The sequence below is a fragment of the Haematobia irritans genome, chromosome 1 (genome assembly GCF_050003625.1).
Source record: "Haematobia irritans isolate KBUSLIRL chromosome 1, ASM5000362v1, whole genome shotgun sequence".
Classification (NCBI taxonomy): Eukaryota; Metazoa; Arthropoda; class Insecta; order Diptera; family Muscidae; genus Haematobia; species Haematobia irritans.
Genome location: NC_134397.1, coordinates 123,311,742 through 123,331,809, shown reverse-complemented (window position 1 = coordinate 123,331,809; position 20,068 = coordinate 123,311,742). Strand labels below are relative to the sequence as shown.

Sequence of the window (20,068 nt, the reverse complement as noted above, 5' to 3'; positions counted from 1 at the left end):
TAAAAAATATAAAAATTATTATAAATTATTGTTTCTTGAAGCTCGAGGTCTTTATAAATATAGGACCCAAAGAACATTTTCGGGACCCAAAAGAACATTTTCACTTCTTTTTTGGCGACGCTTTTTTGCAGCATTATTAAGATATTAATTTATGAAAGAATAGTTTTAATACCAATTACTATTTTTTAATTAAGATGACTAAACCAGACTAAACAATATAATAAAGGAGCTTTACAGCCTGTTTCTGTAGGTCGAATGAGCTCTGTCGATCGACTAAAATGGAAACAAACAGCTGAATTTATAACCAAAAAACCGCTGTTTCTATGCATTTCAGTCGATCGATTGAACTCGTTCGACATACAGAAACAGGCTGTTAGTTATTCAACTAAACCATAAGTTCAATCACAGCTCTATTTCATAAATATCAGACTTCAAACATTGCCATCGGCAACTGCTACCACAACCCAAGTAATTCGATTGTGCATGAAATCTTTAGCGGAACTTTGTGCGGTTGTAAAGGGTGATTTGTTAAGAGCTTGATAACTTTTTTAAAAAAAAAACGCATAAAATTTGCAAAATCTCATCGGTTCTTTATTTGAAACGTTAGATTGGTCCATGACATTTACTTTTTGAAGATAATTTCATTTAAATGTTGACCGCGGCTGCGTCTTAGGTGGTCCATTCGGAAAGTCCAATTTTGGGCAACTTTTTCGAGCATTTCGGCCGGAATAGCCCGAATTTCTTCGGAAATGTTGTCTTCCAAAGCTGGAATAGTTGCTGGCTTATTTCTGTAGACTTTAGACTTGACGTAGCCCCACAAAAAATAGTCTAAAGGCGTCAAATCGCATGATCTTGGTGGCCAACTTACCGGTCCATTTCTTGAGATGAATTGTTCTCCGAAGTTTTCCCTCAAAATGGCCATAGAATCGCGAGCTGTGTGGCATGTAGCGCCATCTTGTTGAAACCACATGTCAACCAAGTTCAGTTCTTCCATTTTTGGCAACAAAAAGTTTGTTAGCATCGAGCGATAGCGATCGCCATTCACCGTAACGTTGCGTCCAACAGCATCTTTGAAAAAATACGGTCCAATGATTCCACCAGCGTACAAACCACACCAAACAGTGCATTTTTCGGGATGCATGGGCAGTTCTTGAACGGCTTCTGGTTGTTCTTCACTCCAAATGCGGCAATTTTGCTTATTTACGTAGCCATTCAACCAGAAATGAGCCTCATCGCTGAACAAAATTTGTCGATAAAAAAGCGGATTTTCTGCCACTGATTTTGGTAATAAAATTCAATGATTTGCAAGCGTTGCTCGTTAGTAAGTCTATTCATGATGAAATGTCAAAGCATACTGAGCATCTTTCTCTTTGACACCATGTCTGAAATCCCACGTGATCTGTCAAATACTAATGCATGAAAATCCTAACCTCAAAAGAATCACCCTTTATATACTTGTTTAATTTTTATAAAAATGTAAAATCGTCAATAGGTTTTCAAATTCTGGGGGGGCTAAATTTTTTCTGGGGGGGTCTAAGCCCCCTCCCCAGAGGCCTTCCTACGCTTATGAACTTGGATCGATTCACGATTGCTCTCGAAACATCCAACAACATGCTTACTCGAAGGGCAGGTCCACTGAGACCGCATTGCATGAACTAGTCAGCTTTATTGAAAGCTCACTGTATGTCAATGACTATTTCCTCATGACTGAAACATGTGCAAAGGAGAATGGTTTAGGGGTAAATCCTGCAAAGACAGAACTAGCCATGCACTACAATGAACGAAAATTCCAACGTTTAAGCCCATATCCTTAGGTGATATTGGAATTCCCTTTTTGAGTGTGAAAAATACCTTGGAGTTATATTGCACAGGAGGTTGAACTTTAGGCTTAATATTAAAGAAAGGGCGAGAAAAGTAACACTAGCCTTGCACTCGTGCAAAAAGGCAAAAGGAAAAAGGAAAATTGTGCCTTGTCTTGTGGTTAGACCTATAACTTCAGCAGACGACAAGTTTAGATATCGAATTGTGTGCTTGTGTATATCAGGGGCATTCACTAAGACAGGAAAAAATTCCCGTAATGTCATGCTACATCTATTGCCTTTAGACATATTAGCCAAACGGTCAACTGCAACAACGCAACGCGTGAACTATCGCTGTTCGGAAAGATGCACGGTCACAGTTCGGTACACAAAATAGATGTGCCAAACGTAGTAGTGGACTTATTCTGGCGAAACCGTTTTTTACAAGAAGTTTGAAGCTCTTATTCCCAAAAGTGAGGAGTGGTGCACACAGACCCCGGGGAATTAACGTTATATAGTTTTCGACACCGATGGCTCCAAATTGGATGGTTTCAGAGTACATTCTAAAGACGAGTAGTGTTTTTCCAAGCTGAAATATTAGCAATAAAAGATGTGGCAAATTGGTTGAGAAGTAATGTCCCAACAAATGTTGGCATAAATATATACTCAGACAGTCAACCTGCAATAAAATTTCTGGACTGATGAATTATCAAGGCTAGGAACTACCTTACATATTCCAGGCGATCTCGAATCTGTATAAGCCTCTGGTTCATACTGCGTGAGAAAGCTGTTATAATGATGAATGCCCCATGGGAGAATTGCAAGTATTGCAATGAGGAGGAAAAGGAATGAATTAAACACCTCTTGTGTGCGTGTCGTGCATTTGGTGTTAGGCGTAGGTGAATTTTAGGGTCATAAAGCTTTCGATTACTGCCGGATCTGGAAAATGTTAACTTAAGCAGTCTGTTAATGTTTTTTTGGAACAATCAGGTTGGTTCAAAGGAAGAAAATATCCGTTTGGGTTCAACGGTAAAACAAGTTTATACGGTCGTAAGTTCGGCCAGGCCGAATCTTATGTACCCTCCACCATGGATTGCATAGAAATTTCTTCTAAAGACTGTGATTGTGGTAATAGTTACCGATGGCCAGATATCATAAAACTTCTTAAATGGAGGTCGCTTTATATGGGGGCTATATAAAGGGAGATTTCAATTTCAAGGGCCGATGTTCATTTTGAATAAAACACAAACTATTTAGGAAATTACTGTAATTTTTTTATTATGATTATATTGGTATTGATCAATTATGTATGGAACAAAATATCGGCCAAAAGGGGGCCGTGACCTCGGTGGCACACCTTCATCCGATGGTCCAAATTTTCGATGACGCTGAGGCAATGGAGGTTCTATGCCGTTAATGTGCCGAATTATCTCATCCTTTAACTCTTGAATTGTTGCTGGCTTATCGACGTACACCTTTTCTTTCAAATAACCCCAAAGAAAAAAGTCCAACGGTGTCAAATCACATGATCTTGGCGGCCAATTGACATAGCCATTACGTGAGATAACACGGCAATTGAATTTGTTGCGCAAAAGAGCCATTGTTTCGTTAGCTGTGTGGCATGTGGCACCGTCCAGCTGAAACCACATATCGTCCACATCCATATCTTCCAATTCGGGCCATAAAAAGTTCGTTATCATCTCACGATAGCGAACACCATTCACAGTAACTGCCTGACCGGCCTCATTTTGGAAAAAATACGGCCCGATGATGCGGCCAGCCCATAAACCGCACCAAACAGTCACTCTTTGTGGGTGCATTGGTTTTTCGACAATCACTCTTGGATTCTCATTTGCCCAAATGCGGCAATTCTGTTTATTGACGAATCCACTGAGGTGAAAATGTGCCTTATCACTGAAGATGATTTTCTTCGAAAATTTGTCATCCACTGTTGCCATTTCTTGGAACCATTCTGCCCATTCACGACGTCTATGGTTCAAATTGAGTAAGTCTGAAATAGAGAAATGTCAAATAAAATTCGGAAAATAACTTGGCGTTTAGGTGTGGTTCACATTCAACATCGGCCCTTACAATTTAACCACCCTTTATAATTATGAACCGAAATGGACCAATTTTTGTGTGATTGGGGGTCGGATTATCTGAGGGCTATATATAACTATAGACCGATAATGATCAAGTTTGGCATGGTTGTTAGCGGCCACATACACAATGTACCAAATTTCAACCGAATCGGATGAAGTTTGCTCCTTCAAGAGAATCCGGAGGTCAAATCTGAGGATCGGTTTATATGGAAGCTATATACCATATAATTATGGACCGATATGGACCAATATGAGCATGGTTGTTAGAGACCACATACTAACACCACGTACAAAATTTCAACCGGATTGGATGAATTTTGCTGCTCCATTTTGCTGAACCGATATGGACCAATTTTTGAATTTTTGTTAGAAACCATATACTAACACCACGTATCAAATGTCAACCCGATCGGATAAATTTTGCTCCTCCTAGAGGCTCCGAACGTCAAATCTGGTGATCGGTTTATATGGGGGCTATATATAATTATGGTCCTATATGGACCAATTTTTGCATGGTTGTTAGAGACCATACACTAACACCACGTACCAAATTTCAAGTGGATCGGATGAATTTTGCTCCTCCAAGAGGCTCCGCAAGCCAAATCTGGGCATCGGTTTATATGGGGGCTGTACGTAAAAGTGGTCCGATATGGTCGATAGCCGATAGCTTGTCGATAGCTTGTTTCCTTCGGAAATTAGCGTGATTTGAACAGACAGACTCACAAATTTTTTTCCAAAACTATTCGTTGATTTCCCTGATTTGTTTTATTCTTACTGCCATAAAATTGCTACGAAATAAAAACACTATTTATTAATTGTTCAAAAAAGTTTCTATATATATTTCTTGTTTTAATTCAAGTTTCACAAGTTGTATTTTTATTTAATTTCATTGTATAAAAAAGGAAAGTAGTAATTTAGTTTATTTTTGTAATAGTAAATTGTTTATATTAAAACAAACAAAGTAGAAGAAAGGGAAAATGAAAATTTGTAAAACAAAAATAAATGTAGAGCATTCTTTATATATATAAACAACTTAAAAAAAAAATAAAAAAATTGACAGTAATAAGGGTCGTTAAACAGTAAACAAAATAAACTTTTGGTCAATTTTACTTTGGTAAAAGCAAAATGCTCGCAAAGCTCATTTTGTTCTATGCTAACGTGAGTTAATTAATATATGTATTTTTTTTTTAATTTTAATAAAAGTAACATAGTCGACATGTTGCTTTATTCGTTTCTTAATGAACATTTTGTTTTGGTTGTTTTTCTTGTTGATGTTAGTTCAAGTATTCATTGTTTTTTAGAGGATTTTTTTGATAATTGATGTTCTTATATTTTGTTGTTGTTTTGTTATTATAAAGAGTTTTGTTCATTTTTTTTTCATATGATTCTTCTTTGCATAAGTATCAGTTTGTTGTTGTTATTATTATTATTATTAAAGCAAGTGATACCTTTGCCGAAAAAGAAGACACACAGGATACGCAACCTAAACCGGCAGCTCAGCTGTCGAAAAAAGCGTATTGCATCCCTCCCCTCCAGCTAAAGGCCAACCACCTACATTATATTTGTTTTAAAAAACAAATGGTATTTTTGTTTTTGGAGTTGTTGTTTTTCTTTCATGGTAGTGGACATTTGGAGAACGTGTGTGTGTGTTTGTAAAGCAAATAAAAACAATAATAATTATAATCATAAAAAGAAAACAAAAAAAAATAATTATAATATTTGAATATCTGAAAAAAATTCAATTATTTTCTGGTGACATTATAAACTATCTAACAATGTGAAAACATTCCACATAAGAGAGAGAGAGAGTGATTATTCATCATCAATTGTTGGTAATCGGGTCATAATTGTAAGCCCTATTATAGTATAACAAAGAAATGCATCAATAGCAATTACAATTAAATATACATTTAAATTAAGAGAAATAAATAAATAAGATGATCAGGTAGGTACCTCCCAAAAATAACAAAGAGAAATTTTAATAACAAATTAAAAAAAAAAAAAACAAAAGCAAGCCTATTGTGATCGGTAATTTTTGACGATGATTTTATATAATGACAAAGAAAAAAATTTTAAACAGCATAATTCGTAGCATTCATTCCTTTTTCATAATCATTCATTTCGAGAGTTGATTGTTATCATTGACGCTAAAAAAATATTTCTCCATTTGATGCTAAAATGCACGCTTCCAAATATCCAAACCAAAAATATAGCCGTTTTAAAACAGCTCGCATCTCACACTATACCGTTGTGGTATCGACAGACTCAATGCGGGCCGAACTAGCATCACCGCCAGCAGCTGCTGCTTCACCACCGTTAACAGTGGCAGCGGCCCCTGGAGCTCCACCATCGGCATTCTTCTTCGCTGATTTATCATACTTGATTAGTTCCACATTAAGGTTAACAACTTTGGGAGTTTTATCGGCATCAGCTTCAGGTGCATTTGACGCATTAGCTCCCTCTTCCCCATTTGTAGCACCTTCGGCCTTGGTTTGGGGTGTAATGGTTAAAGAAAGATTGTTCAAAGATTCGAGCACTTTATTCATTTCCTCCTCAGTGCTGGGCTTGCCATTACGGTTGCCAAAGTGCAAATAGCAACGACCATAGCTACCTGTAAAAGGAAAGAAAATTTATTAATAATTTTTTGTACATCATTATTGGGTTTGCTTGATATTTTTGTTAAAACAATAACTACAAAATTGGGGTTTCATAAATTGCCAAATTTCAGAAATTATTGCCTTTCAAATTTATATCCACTTTAGTTATTTCTACATTTTCGCAGAAAAAAATTGTTTTTATGTTTCAATAACAGGAGTGATAGTACCAATCACCAAAATAAATCAATACAATTTATTTTTGTGATTGATTTTCGTTTTAATTATAAAATTAAATGAATTAATTAAATTTTTAATTGAATATTTTTGAAATTCAATTAAAACTTCAATTGGGAAATTTTTGGTGATTTTTTTTTCTATGTTGATTACACAGAAAAATTTTTATTTTTTTTTTGTTTAATCACGAAATTAATTTACGCAATTAATTTTTTAATTGAAATTGCTTCAATCATGAAAATGATAGTATCAATCACAGAATTAATTTGAAATAAAAAATATACTTAATTAAAAAATTGGTTTATTCGGCACTTTCAATTATTTTTTTAAGTGGTTTAATTAAAAATTCAATTGATTTTGGTCGCAGAAGTCATCAAATTTTTTAATTAATTTAAAAAATTCCCAATTATATTTTTATTGGAGATGTTTGTTTTATTTAATTAAAATGTTAATTGGGATCATTGGAACTCCTACACTCTCCTCCATCATCAAATGTCCTGAAGTCTTTTTGAAATCTTTAAATTCGAATTTTGACATTTGATTCAAATCGATTTTTATCGACAAGTCGACTTTGGATTGAAAACTCTGAGTATGTGTAGACTAACAGTCTGCGTTCAAGTTTTGAAAACAGAAATTAATTATATAGAAGTCGCAGTATTCACTCCACGTGGTTTATCTTGGACTCATTGGCATATATACCTAATAAGCTTTACATCTGCCTATATAGCCTATTATGGACCGATCTGACGTTTGAATTTGTTGTACAAATTTCTACCAAATTTTGGTGAAGTTTCAATCCAACTTGATTTGTAACACGTAAATCGATATTTTTGCATCGGTTTTTTTTTGTATCCCCTACAATCACTAATCTTTTTTTTATTTATTTATTTAAATTTTGTAATTCGAAGCCTCAGGTGGCCAATTTAACATAAATTACAATAAGACTACAAAAACATTTAAAATTAAAATTAATTAAATTAAGATAACAATAAAAGCTTCAACTAATTATAATATTAAATTAAACAGAATAATCTTCTAAATTAATAGGGACTTATCATGACAATCTATTCGTTTATTTTTTTTTTATTTTTTATTTTTATTTTATTTTATTTTTTTTTTTTTGTTTTTTTTTTTACTTTGAGTTATATATATTATATTATTTTATAAAAAGAGTAATAAATTCGACTTAAAGTTATATAACCTATTTCTGCGAAACAAAACCACTCCTAACACTGGCCGGTATAAAACCGCAATGTTAATCTAAGTGGTTAATAAATATATATGTTTTAATTTATGAGTTATTTATTTATTTTTTTTTTGTTTTATTTATTTTTTTTTGTTTTTTATATTTTAATTTTTTTATTGTTTGTTTTGGTTTAAGTTTTTTTTATATATATTGTAACATAAAAAAATCATAATCAGTTTCTTGAGTAAAAGTTGAAGTAGTTATAAATAGCGAAAGTGAGCTACTATAAAAAATCACTATAATGTTGGAGAAGTTTCTTTTTATATGTGTCGTTTGAGAGTGAAAATACACGGAGGGGATTAGGGAGCATATTGAAATGTCTGGCAACCCTAACTGAAAAAGATCCACACATAACGGATACAGCCCTGGGCAACACCAATTGATTAGCACGAACCGAGTGGCAAAAATTGAACGAATCATAAAGGAACAGTGGTAAACGATTCCTATAGATCTTATAAAACATAAGTAAGGTCCGAACCTTAATGAAATTCTCAAATGAGCAACCCAGGAATTGTTTCACAAATCGAGAGACATGGTCAAATCTATTGCATAAATATATATATCGAATTACTCTATTGAATGCCACCCGTAGTCGAGCAATATTGCCAGCCGTTGTGCCGGCATATACCTCAATACAGTATAGGAAATTGGGCATTATGAGGGCGTGTACCAAACGCTCCTTAATAAATTGCGGTAATACAAAATCTGTATTATATAGTTGACGCAATCCTAAAATCGTGCGGGACAGCACTGAATTGATGTGTACATCGAATGATAACCTGTCGTCGATGATCACTCCCAAACATTTCATGGTGTGAACAAAGTCAATCTCGTTTCCATTGTATAGCAAGTGCAAGTTTGACCCATTGTTAGGGGAAAAAATCATAGCCTTGGTCTTAGCAGAATTAACACTAAGACAATTCACGGACATCCAAGAACTCAATGAACTCATGGCAGAATCAATCTTATGCTGCAAAACATCTAGGTAACGACGAGAGCCAACAAAGAGCATCTGAACGTCATCTGCATAGGCGAAAGGTGTGCACCAAGCATCGATAGAGCTAAACAAATCGTTCAAAAATAGTATAAAAAGTAGAGGTCCTAAAACGGATCCTTGCGGCACTCCACTTTTTACCGGAAGGATATTTGATGACACACCTTTAATGCAGACGGATTGTCTTCTATCCGTAAGGTAAGAATGCAGAAGTATACAGGCGCTCCTTCTGAATCGATAAAGATTGGAAAACTTAACAATAAGACCATAATATCCCACTCTATCAAAGGCCTTTTCCAGGTCCAACGATATTAAGAGGGGAATATTATGATTTGCTAGGCATTTCCGAATCTGATCAGTCAAACCCAATAGTAACATAGATGTGCTTCTGCCCTTACGGAAGCCGCATTGGCATTCATTAAGGAGGGACTTCCCCTCAATATAAACCATGATTTGTCGCTTCATGACATGCTCCACAATCTTGGACAGTACTGGGAGCAAAGCTATCGGCCTATACTCAGGAGTATGCCCGGCTTCACGTCTTTTCCTTATTGGGGTAATCTTTGCATTTTTCCATTCCAATGGAAATGTAGAAGTCATTAATATAGTATTCACCATAAAAAGGAAATAATTGGAAATATGAGGGAAAACAATTTTCAAAAATTCCCTCGGGAAGCCGTCACTACCAGCTACGTTAGACTTGATAGCAGAAAATGCATCAAATAACTCCGTGATAGTAATGCCGCTGAACGAAAATCCCTCATCATTTCCCCAATCGCGCAAAAAGGTATGTATATCGCCCTGTGTATCAATCTGATTATTTACAAATGAGGCATTCATTTCATCTAGCCCAATAGGAGAACTATTTTCAAATATCGATAGATCATTTCTAAGAAGTCCGCTTCTCTAAATGCATATCTGACAATTTTCGATTATAAATTTTTAACCAATACAAAATCTTACCCTTCCATGTTATGGCCAAAGGATGACATTCACGATTGCGCAATTCGCTCTTTAAATCCTTAACACGCACATCGCGTGAGATATTGGTGAGTTTTACCGAGAAATCACGTGGTGGACGGTTCTTGCGTGGCTTCATTTTTCTTTCACCACCAGATTTGCGTTCTTGGCTCTTAGATTCAACACCAGATTGGTCACCTTCGGACTGAAAAATGGAAAATGTTGACATTGTATTAATTTTTTTAAATAAGAAAATATTCTAAAAAAACGCCAACAAAGTTACAATAATGTACTAAACCTAAATAGACAGAACCTTATGCTATATTTGTTATTCGTTTCCACGTCGTGATTTCATATCAATTTTCCACAAGGCCTTACAGTTCAAATGGTTTTATTTCTTCAACTTCTAGAGGGGGTAAATATATTTTAAACCAGAATGATAGCGGCGGATTTAAAGATCAGAATACAGAACCACGTTTCAAGTTTAAATCTTGCAGTTATATTAAGAATGTATGTCTATGGTTACAAACAACTGGAAGACTTTAATCCAGCTATTTTTCAATAGATAGATTTTAATGTCCCATCAGAGGGGCAAATCAGAGTGGTATTAATGGACGCACCCCAAAGTATATCTGTGGATAAAGAAAGCTTTCCAGAATTTACAATCGTTGGCTATAATAATTAAATTAAGAATGTATATCTATGGTTACAAATAGGTGGAAGAGTTTAATCCAGCTATTTTTCAATAGACAGATTTTAATGTTCCAACAGAGGGGCAAATCAGAATGGCATTGATAACTCACTCCAAAGTATATCTGTGGATAAAAAAAAGCTTTACAGAATTTACGAAGCTTAAATCTAATAAACTATATACGTAGTGTTAATCTAATAATTGTATTAAAAATGTATATCTATGGTTATAAATAACTGGAAGAGTTTAATCCAGTTATTTTTCAATAGAGAGTTTTTAATGTTCCATCAGAGGGGCAAATCAGAGTGGTATTAATGGACACACCCCAAAGTATATCTGTGGATAAAGAAAGCCTTCCACAATTTACAATCTTGAACTCTAATACTTATCTAATAATTATATTAAAAATGTATATCTATGGTTACAAATAACTGGAAGCGTTTAATCCAGTTATTTTTCAATAGATAGTTTTTAATGTTCCATCAGAGGGGCAAATCAGAGTGGTATTGATGAACCCAACCCAAAGTATATCTGTGGATAAAGAAAGGTTTCCAGAATTTACAATCGTTGGCTCTAATAATTAAATTAAGAATGTATATCTATGGTTACAAATAGGTGGACGAGTTTAATCCAGCTATTTTTCAATAGACAGATTTTAATGTTCCAACAGAGGGGCAAATCAGAATGGCATTGATAACTCACTCCAAAGTATATCTGTGGACAAAGAAAGCTTTACAGAATTTACGAAGCTTACATCGAATAAACTATATATGTAGTGTTAATCTAATAATTGTATTAAAAATGTATATCTATGGTTATAAATAACTGGAAGAGTTTAATCCAGTTATTTTTCAATAGAGAGTTTTTAATGTTCCATCAGAGGGGCAAATCAGAGTGGTATTAATGGACACACCCCAAAGTATATCTGTGGATAAAGAAAGCCTTCCACAATTTACAATCTTGAACTCTAATACTTATCTAATAATTATATTAAAAATGTATATCTATGGTTACAAATAACTGGAAGCGTTTAATCCAGTTATTTTTCAATAGATAGTTTTTAATGTTCCATCAGAGGGGCAAATCAGAGTGGTATTAATGGACGCACCCCAAAGTATATCTGTGGATAAAGAAAGCTTTCCAGAATTTACAATCGTTGGCTATAATAATTAAATTAAGAATGTATATCTATGGTTACAAATAGGTGGAAGAGTTTAATCCAGCTATTTTTCAATAGACAGATTTTAATGTTCCAACAGAGGGGCAAATCAGAATGGCATTGATAACTCACTCCAAAGTATATCTGTGGATAAAAAAAAGCTTTACAGAATTTACGAAGCTTAAATCTAATAAACTATATACGTAGTGTTAATCTAATAATTGTATTAAAAATGTATATCTATGGTTACAAATAACTGGAAGAGTTTAATCCAGTTATTTTTCAATAGATAGTTTTTAATGTTCCATCAGAGGGGCAAATCAGAGTGGTATTGATGAACCCACCCCAAAGTATATCTGTGGATAAGAAAGCCTTCCGCAATTTACAATCTTGAACTCTAATACTTATCTAATAATTATATTAAGAATGTATATCTATGGTTACAAATAACTGGAAGACTTTAATCCAGCAATTTTTCAATAGATAGATTTTAATGTCCCATCAGAGGGGAAAATCAAAGTGGTATTGATGAACCCACCCCAAAGTATATCTGTGGATAAAGAAAGGTTTCCAGAATTTACAATCGTTGGCTCTAATAATTAAATTAAGAATGTATATCTATGGTTACAAATAGGTGGACGAGTTTAATCCAGCTATTTTTCAATAGACAGATTTTAAAGTTCCAACAGAGGGGCAAATCAGAATGGCATTGATAACTCACTCCAAAGTATATCTGTGGACAAAGAAAGCTTTACAGAATTTACGAAGCTTACATCGAATAAACTATATATGTAGTGTTAATCTAATAATTGTATTAAAAATGTATATCTATGGTTATAAATAACTGGAAGAGTTTAATCCAGTTATTTTTCAATAGAGAGTTTTTAATGTTCCATCAGAGGGGCAAATCAGAGTGGTATTAATGGACACACCCCAAAGTATATCTGTGGATAAAGAAAGCCTTGCACAATTTACAATATTGATCTCTAATACTTATCTAATAATTATATTAAGAATGTATATCTATGGTTACAAATAACTGGAAGACTTTAATCCAGCTATTTTCAATAGATAGATTTTAATGTCCCATCAGAGGGGCAAATCAGAGTGGTATTAATGGACGCACCCCAAAGTATATCTGTGGATAAAGAAAGCTTTCCAGAATTTACAATCGTTGGCTCTAATAATTAAATTAAGAATGTATATCTATGGTTACAAATAGGTGGACGAGTTTAATCCAGCTATTTTTCAATAGACAGATTTTAATGTTCCAACAGAGGGGCATATCAGAATGGCATTGATAACTCACTCCAAAGTATATCTGTGGATAAAGAAAGCTTTACAGAATTTACGAAGCTTAAATCTAATAAACTATATACGTAGTGTTAATCTAATAATTGTATTAAAAATGTATATCTATGGTTACAAATAACTGGAAGAGTTTAATCCAGTTATTTTTCAATAGATAGTTTTTAATGTTCCATCAGAGGGGCAAATCAGAGTGGTATTGATGAACCCACCCCAAAGTATATCTGTGGATAAGAAAGCCTTCCACAATTTACAATCTTGAACTCTAATACTTATCTAATAATTATATTAAAAATGTATATCTATGGTTACAAATAACTGGAAGCGTTTAATCCAGTTATTTTTCAATAGATAGTTTTTAATGTTCCATCAGAGGGGCAAATCAGAGTGGTATTAATGGACGCACCCCAAAGTATATCTGTGGATAAAGAAAGCTTTCCAGAATTTACAATCGTTGGCTCTAATAATTAAATTAAGAATGTATATCTATGGTTACAAATAGGTGGACGAGTTTAATCCAGCTATTTTTCAATAGACAGATTTTAATGTTCCAACAGAGGGGCAAATCAGAATGGCATTGATAACTCACTCCAAAGTATATCTGTGGATAAAGAAAGCTTTACAGAATTTACGAAGCTTAAATCTAATAAACTATATACGTAGTGTTAATCTAATAATTGTATTAAAAATGTATATCTATGGTTACAAATAACTGGAAGCGTTTAATCCAGTTATTTTTCAATAGATAGTTTTTAATGTTCCATCAGAGGGGCAAATCAGAGTGGTATTAATGGACGCACCCCAAAGTATATCTGTGGATAAAGAAAGCTTTCCAGAATTTACAATCGTTGGCTCTAATAATTAAATTAAGAATGTATATCTATGGTTACAAATAACTGGAAGAGTTTAATACAGCTATTTTTCAATAGACATATTTTAATGTTCCAACAGAGGGGCAAATCAGAATGTCATTGATAAATCACTCCAAAGTATATATGTGGATAAAGAAAGCTTTCCAGAATTTTACGAAGTTTGAATCATACAACTTGAAACTCATTTATAGTTTGAATCTAATAAATATATTAAGAATGTATATCTATGGTTACAAATAGCTGGATGGTATCAATCCAGCTATTTTTCAATAGACAGATTTTAATGTTCCATCAGAGGGGCAAATCAGAGTGGTATTAATGGACGAAAATCTTGACAAAATTTTGTATTGTAATAAAATTTTGACAAATTCTCCTATAAAAATAAAATTTTGATTAAATTTTCTATAGAAATAAAATGTTGACAAAATTTTGTATAGTAATAAAATTTTGACAAAATTTTGTATAGTAATAAAATTTTGACAAAATTTTCTATAGAAACAAAATTTTGGTAGATTATTTTTGGGGATCGGCTATATATAACTATAGACCGATATGGACCAATTTTGGTATGGTTGTTAGCGGTCATATACTAGCGCAATGTACCAAATTTCACCACGTATCAAATTTCAACCGGATCGGATGAATTTTGCTCCTCCAAGAGCTCCGGAGGTCAAATCTGGGGATCGGATGAAATTTGCTTCTCTTAGAGGCTCCGCAAGCCAAATCGGGGGATCGGTTTATATGGGCTATATATAATTATGGACCGATCGGGACCAATTTTTGCGTAGTTGTTAGAGACCATATACTAACACCATGTACCAAATTTCAGACGGATCAGATGAAATTTGCTACTCTTAGAGGCTCCGCAAGCCAAATTTGGGTATCGGTTTATAGGGGGCTATACGTGAAAGTGGTCCGATATGGCCCATTTGCAATACCATCCGACCTACATCAATAACAACTACTTGTGCCAAGTTTCAAGTCGATAGCTTGTTTCGTTCGGAAGTTAGCGTGATTTCAACAGACGGACGGATGGACGGGCGGACATGCTTAGATCGACTCAGAATTTCACCACGACCCAGAATATATATACTTTATGGGGTCTTAGAGCAATATTTCGATGTGTTACAAAAGGAATGACCACCCATCCTAGGTTGAGGGTATAAAAATACAAACCTTTTTAGGGTCTACCTAAGTTTTACCGCTTTAATCAATGGTTACATAACATCACCAATTCCCTCCAAAAATGCTGAACACCAAGCATAATATCTTGGATACATTTAGTACTTGTCAAAAATTTTCTAAATTAAGAAACCAATTAACATACCCCGCGCGTAATAATAGAACTCTGCGCATTCCTTCAACGACAACATTAGAGATAAATGTTCTTACGACGATAATGAAAACGGGAATTATAAACCTACGGTTTTTCTTACCTTTGTAGGACGTCTGCGGCGGTTGATGAAACGACGTTTACGTGAGGGATTGCGTTTTTGTTGTTGGCCATTGTCACCCTGTTGTTGATCATTGGCATTATTCTGTGACACAGTGCGACGTTGGAAACGACGTCCACCAAAGCGACGACGTGAATTGAAACGACGACGTATACGACCTTGCTCAATATCGGTATCTTCTTCCTTAAGAGTGATAATCTTTCCCTCTTTTTCCTGAGCTTCTTTCAACAATTCAAGTGCAGGTACAATTTTGAGGCGACGCTCGGACAATAGTTCCCAATACAAACCAGCTGGCCTTGGTAAACGTTTGGCAACACGTATTACTTCGGTTGGTGTTACAATCAAATCAACTGGTGCATCGTGTTTATGGAAGATGTTTGTTGGCAAAGTATCAACTACCTGAGAATCATGGACCACAGTGACAATTATGGTGTTCGATGTGATTGCTCCGACAGAAATTAACAGACCGATATCTAGGTCATTGAAACCATTACCGCGACCAATGCGATAACCATCACGCGACACTAATACCGAACCAATGACTACCATATCGAAGACCACTTTGTTTTCCAAGCCTAAGGATATTAAAAAGAAGACAAGACAACGCAATGTTAGTTCATTACATTACAATTCTGTCGCTCAATACTCTAGATCGAACTTGCCAATTTCACTGCGATATTCATTCAAATCCCTAACATTAAGTATTTCATTCTTTTTCTCATCGGTGGCATCAGCTGGTACATCTACCTTCAAATACAATGCCTTGGAATTGCGAGTACTGGGCAAATATAAGTTTTTACCGGCCAACAGAGTTTGCAATCTAACGCCATTCAAAGCGCGATCAATTTGAACTTTGATCTCCTCTGTAAAATAAAAATAAAACAAAAACAGGAATTTGAAATGACAAACTTTGTAGATAACAACAAATAAATTGTGTGAACTTACTGGCTTTCTTAAACTCGTCAGTTTCGGCCAACAAATTAACGGCCTTGTCACTATCCACGAAGGTGGGTATACGATTAAATATCATGCCGTTGTGAACACTTAGTTTTTCATCTCGGATTTTCCTCCAAGTTTGTACACGAAGTGAACGCTTGGTCGGCTCCACAGATTGAGCTGAAAACAAAACAAATAATATATCATTAACTTAAATACTTTTTTCTTATTTTCGATAATAAATTTATTTAATTTTTAATTATTATTATTAGTGTTTAAGAAATATTTGAAGTTTAACCAATAATATATTTTGTAACGAATAGGGCCTCTATGAGGCTATGTTACTAATAAAGTTGAAATAAATAAAAAAAAAATAATAAAGAAACAGGTCCTACAATGGTTCAATGAATATAGGTGACTGATGCATATTTCAGTAAAGCATGGTCTCTAAGTATATCTGTTGTTAAAGAAATTAGGAGATGGGGTGTCGAATTCGCATCTTGTGATCACAAATCTACTGGTATAAAAATTCGGCTTAGGCTTCGGCGTGATGAGGCCGATTAATCGAAGCCCAAGCTTTTCACCATTTTTCTTTTTAAAAAATGCATTTTAGTGGTGATATATGTGCCATATACCTTGAATTATTTTATATGTCGAAAAATTGAGCCATAAAGAGACAACCGCTAGTAACTCTACAGTCGTATAAAAATGTCAACATATCCCGAATACAAACATCTAATGGGTACGAAAAAGATTTTTAAATAATTTCAAAAATCTCATGTACAATATGTGATCGAAAGCGTCACCAGATATCGGCTATATACCCCGGATACAGGACCGCCCATACCTGGGAAACCATTCTTGGTGAATTGGCCAGACGAAATACCTATAATAGATATTACCCACGACAAAAAATCAAAAATGTAGAATCAAACAAGAATAGCCCTGATATTGGATCGCCAGTACCTGGAAAACTATTCTTGATTAATTCTCTAGGTCAAATGCTTGTAATAGATATTAGCCAGGACAATCAAAAATGTAAAATCGAAAGTCTCATGTATATAAGTTACTCGGAAAACAGACACACAGGGAGAATCTCCAAAATGCAAATGGTCGAATCTTTCCTTAGTCTGATTAGTTGTATTACTCGACCCATTTTCCAGACGTCGAGTATAATGCGTGAATCCAAAGAGAAATTAAAGAGACTGATAAGGAACTGTACAAAATGCCACTAACGGCAAAAATGTGTCTTTTGAAAACCTCTAATATATGAATAGAGATAGGACACAAGGCACGATATAGTACAGTGGGGGGATTTTAATGCATTATGCATAAAGTGCAAAACTAGATAAAGGCTTATTAGTATTTATTTTAATAAATGCTGTAGTATTGTTATACAATTTGTCTGTATATACAGTTTTGGTTTTTTCGGGGAAAAAAGTATAAATGAAATACACTTTGTAGCAATTGGACTTAATAGACGTTTTTTTTTATTAAGCAAATAAAGCATACTCGTTTGTGGTAAACATGCACTTGGTTGTGCTCCCCACTGTATATCTGATCTGATTGCCTAATTTCTAGATTTCTTTAAGGGAAATATCTGCAGGAATACTAACATATAAAAAGCAATTTTACATTGTGGTTTGTAAAAGAAGCATTGAGAAAATACTAAGAAGACACACAGTACAAATGGCCAAAAACATAAATTCTACTCAAATAATTATGTTGGGCTATTATTTCAAAAATTCCAATTTCCATGAAATGCTGAAATGCTACTTAATAATAAGGGCAGGGCATGTGATAATCATTAATTTAAAACTATTCCTAGACCGAAAAATTATTAATACTCATCCATAGAAAAGAATAACAAAATTAATTACTTTATTTTCATTATGAGTTCAGAGCAAATTTTAATGGTTACTCATCTTTATCGTAGAAAAAAAACCAAAACAATGGCATCACTTCAAATGTCCAATAGTAATACACGAAAATGTGTATTTCGTACACAAAGACGGACATATATTCATCTAGTATCTGTGTTAAGCTACTTTTGTTTCATATCTATCTGCATACATATGTATGTATGTATGTATGTATGTATAAATGAATGAATATTTCACTTATAATTTATCTGCATACACGCGCTATGATATCATTCAATAAAACACTTTTAACAAACAAACAAACAAACAAAAAAAGTATCCACAAACTACTCGAAAGCAAGTAAAATATAGACAGAAATGAGAGAACAAAATAAAAAATTGTAGACATTAACAATGTTGCCAGAGGTTTTATATTTATCGAATTGTCATAAAGAATATGGTCGTGGGCCTTTCGGCTTTGGGACATTATGAGTTTTAACATTAAGAGGGAATTAAATACAATTGAGCCTTGGCTTGATGGCGAGTTTTCAGGCCCTGTCGCCCCAAGGATTATACCTACAACAAACTGAAAAGATTTAAAAAAATCCACAAAATTATTTGAATAATCTTAAATTGTAACTGAATCAAGTAGCAGCCTTCCTAAAGGCCGGTAATATGCACTGTTTTTGCGTTTAAATTTTGGCGGTTACTTTCTTCAAATTGTTCGACTCAAAGCAAATAATTTAACTCAATCTGTGCAAACTTTTTTTTTCATCTAGATCTCGTTAAGATTGAACAGAAATATGTTGATTTTCATTTATTGGAATAAATATTTTTGAAAAAGTAATCGCAAAAATAGTGTGATTTGCAACTCGCAACCCGAACATATTACAGGCATTAAAGTCGGGAGGCAAAAGTTGAAAATCGAGTTGTTGTCGAAATAGATTTTTTCTAACCTTTAAAATCGAGTCAATTTTATAAAACTTGAGTCAAATTATATATGTATAAAGGGTGATACGGTCAAAATTTGGTCAATGGAAAACGCGTGTTAATCGGTGAAATCGTTTATTTAAAAAATCAAATTAAATTTCTTTTTCAAGTTCAATTAGTATAATATTCAGGGAAAATATTCAGTTAGGCTTTCGCTTTTCCAAATCCGAATTGCCGGGCCTCACGCTTGACACCTGTCATCAGAATTTTGTACAGCCACCTTGTCCACCTTCTTCGCCGCAGAAAGCCAGTTTGCCTTGAACTGCTGCTCGTCCTTAGCAGTTTTTTTGGTCTTCTTTAGGTTCCGCTTGACAATAGCCCAGTATTTCTCAATTTGGCGGAGCTCTGGCGTGTTGAGAGGGTTCTTGTCCTTGGGAACCACCTGCACGTTGATGGCGGCGTACCACTCCATTGCCTTTTTACCGTAATGGCAAGATGCCAAATCCGGCCAAAACAGTACGGAACAACCGTGTTTCTTCAGGAAAGGCAGCATTCAAGCACTCTTTCACGTAAATTTCTTGGTTGACAGTCCCGGAAGCTATGAAAATGCTGCTTTTCAAGCCACAGGTACAGATGGCTTGCCAAACCAGATATTTCTTTGCGAACTTTGACAGTTTCATGTGCTTGAAAATATCTGCTACCTTTCCCCTTCCTTTTACCGTATAAAACACCTGTCCCGGAAGCTGCTTGTAGTCGGCTTTGACGTAGGTTTCGTCGTCCATTACCACGCAGTCAAACTTCGTCAGCATCGCGCTTTGGCCGTCGTATTTTGTTTGTCATCGCGATTTGGAGTCACTACCTTCTTGTAAGTCGATAGTCCGGCTCGTTTTTTGGCTCGATGCACGGTTGTAGACGATACACCCA

At 34.5% G+C, this 20,068-nt stretch overlaps 1 protein-coding gene across 1 annotated transcript in view; it reads right to left on the bottom strand.

Moving 5' to 3' along the window:
* Window positions 1–5,611: 5,611 nt before the first annotated feature.
* Window positions 5,612–20,068, bottom strand: part of lost (methenyltetrahydrofolate synthase domain-containing protein lost) — a 32,081-nt gene continuing 17,624 nt past the window's right edge. Inside the window, exons 2-6 of the mRNA XM_075291588.1 lie at window positions 16,362–16,532; window positions 16,079–16,279; window positions 15,399–15,991; window positions 9,936–10,137; window positions 5,612–6,512 (exon numbers count right to left, since the gene is read on the bottom strand). Coding sequence (XP_075147703.1) covers window positions 6,142–6,512; window positions 9,936–10,137; window positions 15,399–15,991; window positions 16,079–16,279; window positions 16,362–16,532 — 1,538 coding nt within the window. The 3' untranslated portion in view covers window positions 5,612–6,141. The remainder of the gene's footprint in view (window positions 6,513–9,935; window positions 10,138–15,398; window positions 15,992–16,078; window positions 16,280–16,361; window positions 16,533–20,068) is intronic.